Below are 8,661 nucleotides of genomic sequence, written 5' to 3' on the forward strand. Positions count from 1 at the left end.
ACTTCTGCATTGACGCTCTCGTAAACCGTGGACCCATAATTAACCCTCCAATTTTTTTTTTGGGAATGACCGCCATATTCATATGTTAGGCGCAATATTCTAATTTTCTAATTTCAACTAATAACCCATTATTCTCCCCACATACACTATCAGCTATTCATTCAATTCCCGCAGTCAAACTCGTTCCACGAAAAACCCTAACCTTTCAATTTTCCATTTGATCATCAACAAATATTTCGCCTTTGATTCTTCCATTTATTCTAACTTAACTCCATCAACTTCGTTTCTTCATCTTTTTATGTATCAGTCTGCTCCTTTCTTTTCAATTTTTCTCTCCAAAGGTTTGTTTTTGTTCAGTTTAATTTCATTTCTGCGAGTTTTTGATTCGTTAGTTTAGTAAGCTTGCTTATATTTTCATTTTTCTTAGGTATTTAATCTTGCGATTTATGATTAATTAGGTGTTATGATATTGACTATGATTTGTTTTCTTAGTGTAGTAAATTTGGAGATTAGAATTAGTCATATGTTGCTCCTTAATCGTCATTGTTTTAATCGAATTATGGGCGACGACGATAATTTCGGATCCATGGATAAAATTTATAATTTTTACTTTGGTTTAATATGAATTTGTTTCTTATTTTCATGTAGATGATTGTTTGAATTAATCCATGATTTAATTAATTTATGATTCCAGATTTTGTTGTACATAAGTTTTTGCTTATTTTTTGTTTGGTTCTATGTTTCTTCTACAATTAATCCATGATTTTTATGTGGTTATTATCAACCAAGGATCCATACGCAGGGGTTTTGTTATCCTCTGATTCATGAAATTGTACTGTTTTTAGAGAAACTTAGGAGAGGCCGGGAAGCCATAATGTAAAGTTCAAGAACCATTGGTAAAAGTTATTGAGTTCTTATATAGCAAAATTAGTAAGATTTTGAACATTCTCGAATTGTTGTGATTGGGGTCACTCTTCATGTCAAATGGGTTTCTTATATTGTGAGCTAGCAGTCAACCGATATAATTTTTATTACGAGTTCTTTGAAAATTACTTCCAATCAGTAAGATGACTAGTGTCTTGTAAATACCTGTAAGTCCGAACTAGTAGCAGATGCAAGCGCTATTCTGAAGTAATATGTACCATTCGGGTTAGTGTTGTCAAGTTGGAACATAATCTGCCATGTAGTTCGTTCATATGAGTTGTTAACCTTCGTGCAAGATTTTTAAGAATTCGACACAAGTTAAGAGTGTGGTCTTTGCAAGATAATGCATAAACTATGCTTGCTCAAAGAAAATATTGCATCGGTCGACTACTAGTTCACAATATAAGAATCCCATTTGACATGAGCATGTGGACCCGATCACAACAATTCAAGAATGTTTAAAGTTACTGATTTTTTTATATAAGACCTCACTAACTTTTACCAATGGTTCTTGAACTTCACATTATGACTTCCATATCCAAAGTTTCTGGCTATGGCACTGAAAGTAATACAATTTCACATTTTTATTGTGGTATTACATGTTTGAAAACTTAGTTTGGTTCAAATATATGGAGTATAATCTTAGTTTCTTTAGAAAAGTTGATCATTTATTGTAGTATAATCTTAGTTTGGTTCAGATATATGGAGTATAATCTTAGTTTGGTTCAGATATATTCAATGAAAACTTAGCTCGTTCATTTATGGACTATTGAGATAAATTTTCTATTTATTGCAGTTTTTTCAAATTTGTGATGGGCTTACGGCAATTATATTGTGGACTAAGGAGTATAGACTTGGTTTTCACTTTTACCTTATAATTTTGTTTGTTTAATGGTTAAAATTTTCTAGATCGTAAAGTATCAAAAGTGTACTGAAAATAAAATGTAAAGTATCCCAAATATAATCAAAATTATTGTCGTAAATAAAATAAAGATAAGTTGTGAATTATAAAATAAGAATTTTAAATTAGTATCGATTGTTCATTGAATTGTTGAATGTGCATTTATAATTTGAATTTGTATAAGTTTTACACATTTTTTTATGACTCCTGTTTTATCTCAAAAATTAAACGCTTATTATTCGCTACCCCAGACTTTTAATCATGGGTTCGCCCGTGAGTGCCTGATGGAAATCCTCGTACTAGTTGGATTCGTTAGGTTGATTATTGGTATTCTGATAAGGAAAGGTACGCCTCAAATTTAAAACGTAAACAAAGTGTTCTTCTCGCTGCTTAATTTCAAATTTTGTACAATGGGGCCTACTAGCTATCCTAACATACGAGCTTATTTCATATAATTTCCATCTTCTAAACAACTTTTCATGTATATTAAACTGAAATGTATTATATGCTAAGCCTTTTAATATTGTTGTGTGACCAACAGGAAGAAAAGAACAAAAGAGAAGTAAGTGTTTTGGAGATTTTCGAGCAAACTCATCGTAAGAAAGATAGAACATTTGTAAAACACATGTTGATGGAGGATTTTTTGGTAAGCAGGTCCTGTTTCCTTGTTTTCTTTTATCCTTTCTACAAAATCAGTAGTATTTTTTGTGACTCCAGAAGTATTGTGCTGCACCTGGATTAACGCAAGGCCTCAGAAATTTGTCAGATGACTTTTATAGGAAGAAATGAACAAAGTTTGATTTCCACAAGGTTTATTAAGGTTTATTAAGGTTTTGATTTATTAAGGTTTTGATTTATTTTATTAAATAAGAGATGATTTGACTCTTTATAATCTTTTGAGGATTTGGGATTTCCTTGATTTATAGGACAAGCTATTGGTTCAAATTACTGTGACGCATCCATTTAAGATTACTAAGTAGATTGGCTTGCTTGCTTACTGGAATGACAGGTATCAGATTTCGGAGTAACGAATATTGATGCTTATTTTACGTATGATGCGTCGTTCGACTGTTTTTTTTTATGGTACTGCTGGGATTTGTTCTCTGATAAGAGATTTGTTGAACTAGTGTTATTTTTTGTGGTAATCGATAGTTTCTAAGAAAGTTTATGCTTCATCGGATTCAGTTCTTCTTACTCTCACTTTGTAATTTATAATGTTTTTGTTGGGGTTAATTCTGCTGGTGTCGCTCATTCTTGTTTACTTGTGTCATCTATTGCTATTTTCCTGTACGATGTTGGTTTATTAAGCAAGGATTATTTAATAATAGGAACGGGGTTAATTCTGCTCGTTTCTTGCTTCTTGCTGAGTTAATTTGAACACTTGCTATTTTTCTTTAGAGTCTTAAACTTACTCTCTTGTCAGTATTTTGTAATATGCATTATGCATTATGTAATATGCTTCGTCTTGGGTTCTTCACTATTCTCAGCTTGTTCCTGCAGCCCCACCTACTAAACCAGCAGCTGAGGATGCACAAGAAACAACAACACGACCAAAAAATAATAACATTCCATTGAGGTTACCAAGGTCAATGCGGTCAGCAGGCGCAAACATGAATCTTCCGAGAGACAGGAAGTCAGAACAAGGAGAAGAATGCGGTGTCCAAAAGGAGTCTGGTGAACCTGCTAGATATTATTGATTCGGTCGTACTATAAAGTATGTACTAGTTTATATTAGTTAAATTGTCAATGCTAGTATTGCTAGTATTTGTGACGGAGACGATATATGTATCATACGTATGCTTATTTATAAAAGTACGTGGGTACATCATTTTATATATACTGCATTATGTTTTTTCATGATTTAGTAATAAGTAGTAGTACTATACTACTTATATATAGGTCTATTTAATTACTCTATGATTTTATCAGGTAATCAAAAAGTCAAAATTATACCGTGATATAACAAGTGTCAATATATAAATAGTTGATGCCTAATTTTGTCTCATGGAGTGCCACATAAAAGCATCAATAGTCGCTGAAGACGCTGAAAAGCGTCAAATTTGTCGACAAATAAAAGAGTCAATAATCAATGAAACGCTTACAAGCGTCAAAATTGTTGACAATTAAAAGCGTCAATTGTCCATGAAGACGTTTAAAAGCGTCAAATTTATTGACAAAAAAAAAACGTCAATAGTCACTGAAGACGCTTAAAAGCGTCAACTTTGTTAACAATTAAAAGCGTCAATAGTCCATAAAGACGTTTAAAAGCGTTATATTTGTTGACCAAAAAAAGCGTCAAAAAATAACGACGCCCCAAAAACTGACGCTTTTTAAAAGCGTCAATAAACAAAATATTGATGCTTTAAAGCGTCAAAAAATGCTCAAAAAAGCGTCATAAATGCAAGGGTTGTGTAGTAGTGAGTGACAAGTCATCCAGCGTCTGGCCAATTTCCTGGAGGGCCCTAGTTAGAAGATATACCTGTTGGTTCCTTCCCGCCTGTTTCTAACCCCCTTGCAGGAGCAGGTAGTTCGCTGGAGTAGCAATACCAAGAGCTGAGGGACCTAATGTACAGGATACCACGCGTAGCATGCCTATTAGAGAAAGCGGCACAAGATAGCTATGTGGACTCAACTTTCGTGGACGACATAGCCCTCGTCGGCGTTCCTAAGGGATGTGTACCACTAGCCATGACGCTCTACGATGGAACCACAGATCCACTCGATCACATCAACCACTACAAGCAGAAAATGATGGTGATAACCGCGACTGGGCCCTTAAAGGAAGCTTGTATGTGCAAAGGATTTGGATCAACTTTGTCTGGAGCAGCCCTGCAGTGGTTAGTCAGCCTGCCCAATAAAAGTATAGCCAACTTCGCCGACCTAGGTAATGCATTCAACTAGCAGTTCGTCAGCATCAGAAAGCCAGAGAAGCAGACCAGCGACCTCTATCGGATAGTGCAAGGGTTTGACGAATCTACTCGTGATTACTTGAACAGGTTTACAAGGAGAAGGTGGTAATTCCGAGGTGCGATATAGCAACTGCTATACAAGCCTTCCGCCGAGGACTGCACCAGGATTCAGATCTATACAAGAACCTGACCATGCATCCATGCACTACCTTTGAGGAGGTACAAACACAGGCGATTGCTATCATGATGCTGGAGGAAGACTCGGCACCCATAAGAGGCACTTACTATTCAGACCCAGTATCCAGAAAAGCCCCTGTGGAAAAGAGGAGCGAAAGATCCAAACCTTATAGCAGAAGCGTGCACAAAGTTTCTGGAAGCACGGAAGGAAAAGGGGACCCAGATCTGCTTCAAAATGTATGTGAGTATGGTTTCACCACTAATCTTGCAGGATTGTCCAAAGCCCTGCAGGAGCTGGGTCGCAGAGTCAGATGGCCCAAACCCCCAGCTGAAGGATACTCCAGCAGTAGAAAGGACACTGGCAAAAAGTGTGAATTCCACGGTAGCAACACCCACGACACAGACGAATGCCATTCTCTCAAGAAGGAAGTTAGGTATCATTATGAGCAAGGAACCCTGGATCACCTCCTACCCAGAGGCACAACCAGAGTGAGCTCTACAGATCTGGTTCTGCCATCTCCCCCTCCTCGGTGCACTAGAACTGTATGGTATTATAGGTGGCTCGGAGCTATGCGGATTGACGTACTCAGCAGCAAAGAGGTATGCCACTATAGCAAAGGGAGATAAGCCAGAATATTCCTGCAGGATCAGTCGCCAGAACTTTCCATCAGTCACCTTTGACGAAGCAGATGCTCAGTCTGCTCCAGAACAGCACCACGATGCTTTGATCATCACGCTCCCCATAGGAAATTGCGAGGTGAGAAAGATCATGGTGGATACCGGAAGCTCCATCAACTTAATCATGCTAGAGACGCTCAAAGGAATGGGATTCAGTGAAAAATATCCAACAAAGAAGGCGGTCCCCTTGGTTGGTTTCAGTGGCGAAATAAAGCATTCTCTGGGAGAGATCGTCATCCCAACTTATGCCGGAGGAGTTAACAAGCAGGTAAGGTATCTGGTTATTGATGGACCCTCTACTTACAATATAATCCTTGTCAGGCCCTGGATCCACGAGATGAAGGCAATACCCTCAACGTACCACCAGTGTCTGAAGTTTCCAACGCCTTGGGGTGTGTAAGAGATACGTGGGGACCAAGAAAAAGCTAAGGATTGCTATAAAGTGGCTCTGAAGTCAACAACCAGCCCACCTGCATAGCAATTACAGAGCCAGCGTATCCAGGACGAATACATTGAGCCCCAATAGGCTGAACTAGACGAAGTCATCCTAGACGCGCTCTATTCAGAACAAACCATGCTAATTAGATCAGAATGTACATGTAACATTCGCGAAGAACTCGTTCTGTTGTTGAGAACTAACATGGACTGGTTTGCTTGGTCACATAATGATGTGATAGGGATAGACCCAAGTGTGATCACTCACAAGCTAAGTGTGGATCCAAGCTATAAACCTGTGCCGCAGAAAAGAAGGAAATTTGCTTCTGAAAGGAACCGGGTCATAAACCAGGAAGTAGATAACCTGCTGGGTACAGGAAAAATTCGGGAGGTGAAATATCCAAAATGGTTGTCCAATGTGGTGGTGGTCCCGAAGAAAAATGGCAAGTGGAGGGTCTGCGTCGATTTTACAGATTTAAATAAAGCTTGCCCAAAAGATCCGTTTCCACTACCACACATACACGCCATGGTGGATGCTACTGTAGGTCACGAGATGCTAACATTCCTGGATGCCTGGAGCGGCTATAACCAGATAAAGATGCACCCAAGCGACCAGGAAAACACCGCATTCAAATCCGAGCGAGGTATCTATTGCTATGACGTCATGCCTTTTGGACTTAAAAATGCAGGTCCACCTATCAGAGGCTGGTAAACATGATGTTTAAAGAGCAAATAGGTCAAACTATGGAAGTGTACATAGACGATATGGTCGTCAAATCAAAACAGGCTTCACAACACCACCAGTACCTGACAGAAACTTTCAACACCCTCAGAAAATACCAGATGAAGCTCAATCCGACATAGTGTACCTTCGGGGTCTCCAATGTAAAATTTCTGAGATACGTGGCGACCTAGAGAGGGATAGATGCCAGCACCGAACAAATCAAAGCAATCTCCAGCTGGAGTCACCGTAGAAACCAAAAGACGTCCAACGCTTGACTGGAAGGGTGGCAGCCCTAAATAGGTTCATATCCAGATCCTCCGACAGATGCAGGTTATTTTACGATATACTCAGAAAAAGCGAAAGATTAGAGTAGACAGAGGAGCATGAGAAAGCATTTCAGGAGTTAAAACATTATCTCAGCACTCCGCCACTCCTATCCAAACCAGAGCCAGGAGAGCCACTATTCCTGTATATGTCAGTCACAGAAGCATGAGTAAGTGCAGTACTAGTACGAGAGCAGGAGGGGTCACAGCCTCTAGCATACTACGTCAGTAAGTCTCTACTTCCTGCAGAGACCAGGTAAACATCACTGAAAAAACTCGTCCTTGCACTAGTTACAGCATCTTATAAATTGCGTCCTTATTTTAAATCTCATGCAATTTCCGTAATAATAATTATCCCCTTAAATTATTATGAGAAAATCAGAATTGTCAGGAAGGATGGCTAAGTGGTCCGTACACTTGAGCGGCTATGACTTGAAATTTGAACCTCGTACAACAATAAAGTCTGAGGCTCTGGAGGATTTTATGTCTGACTTCTGCCCGGCTCTTCAGACCCAGGCAGAACAAGATTTCCTGAACCTGGAGGAAGATAAAGGAGATCAAGTGTGGGAGCTACATGTGGATGGAGCCTCCAAAGCTAGAGGAGCAGGAGTAGGATTGGTCCTCAAGTCGCCCAGGGAGATCTCATAGTCCAGGCTGTACGATGTGAATTCAAGGCCACAAACAACGAAGAAGAGTATGAGGCATTAATCCTGGATCTGAAGCTGGCTCTGGATCTGAAAATCAAGCACCTTAGGGTTTTCAGTGATTCCAAACTAATAGTTAACCATGTGAATGACTCTTATGAAGCCAGGGACTCAAGTATATTGGCATACCTAGATATAGCAATAGAATTGACCCTCAGATTTGCTACATTCAATATTAAGCAGATTCCCAGGGACCAGAACACAGAAGCAGACGCCCTAGCCACCCTGGGGGCAGCGTTCAAAGCAGGAACCATCTCGACAATACCAATTGTCCACGTTCTGGAACCAGCAATACTGAAATCTGAACAGGAAGCAAGAGTGTTGTGCAGCACCAACAATGAAGAAGATACTCCAGACTGGAGAAAACCGTACCAGGACTGGCTGCAAAATGACATCCTGCCAGCAGATAAAAAGGAGGTAAGGAGCTTCAGAATGAAAGCATCCAGATTCATACTAATTAATGGTGTTTTGTTCAGGAAATCTCTCGCTGGACCCTACCTCAGATGCCTGGATCGGGAAGAATCTCAGGCTGTTTTGCATACTCTACACAGTGGAGAATGTGGAAACCATGCAGGGGGCAGGAGTCTGTCCAATAAGGCAGTGAGGTAGGGATACTTCTGGCCCACAATGCGCAAAGATGCCGTAGAGTTCGCGAAGAAATGCAATGCTTGTCAGAGGCACGCTCACGTCAGCCACCAGCCAACAGAGCCTCTGCATCCGGTCATTTCGCCCTGGCCCTTCATGAAGTTGGGAATCGACATCGTGGGACCATTGCCCAAGGCATCAAGAAACAAAGTCTATATACTCACCATGACGGACTACTTCTCAAAATGGATAGAAGCAGAATTATCCTCCCAGGTTACAGAAATCCAGGTTATATCTTTCA

General features: G+C 39.6%; 1 protein-coding gene across 1 annotated transcript; it reads left to right on the forward strand.

The window, feature by feature from the left end:
• Window positions 1-7,467: 7,467 nt before the first annotated feature.
• LOC141631882 (uncharacterized) lies at window positions 7,468-8,384 on the forward strand. Its single transcript, XM_074444497.1, has 2 exons — window positions 7,468-7,689; window positions 7,746-8,384. The coding sequence occupies exons 1-2, from the start codon at window positions 7,468-7,470 to the stop codon at window positions 8,382-8,384; spliced, it is 861 nt and encodes a 286-aa protein (XP_074300598.1).
• The last annotated feature ends 277 nt before the right edge of the window (window positions 8,385-8,661 follow it).

This window comes from Silene latifolia, chromosome Y (genome assembly GCF_048544455.1).
Source record: "Silene latifolia isolate original U9 population chromosome Y, ASM4854445v1, whole genome shotgun sequence".
Lineage (NCBI taxonomy): Eukaryota > Viridiplantae > Streptophyta > Magnoliopsida > Caryophyllales > Caryophyllaceae > Silene > Silene latifolia.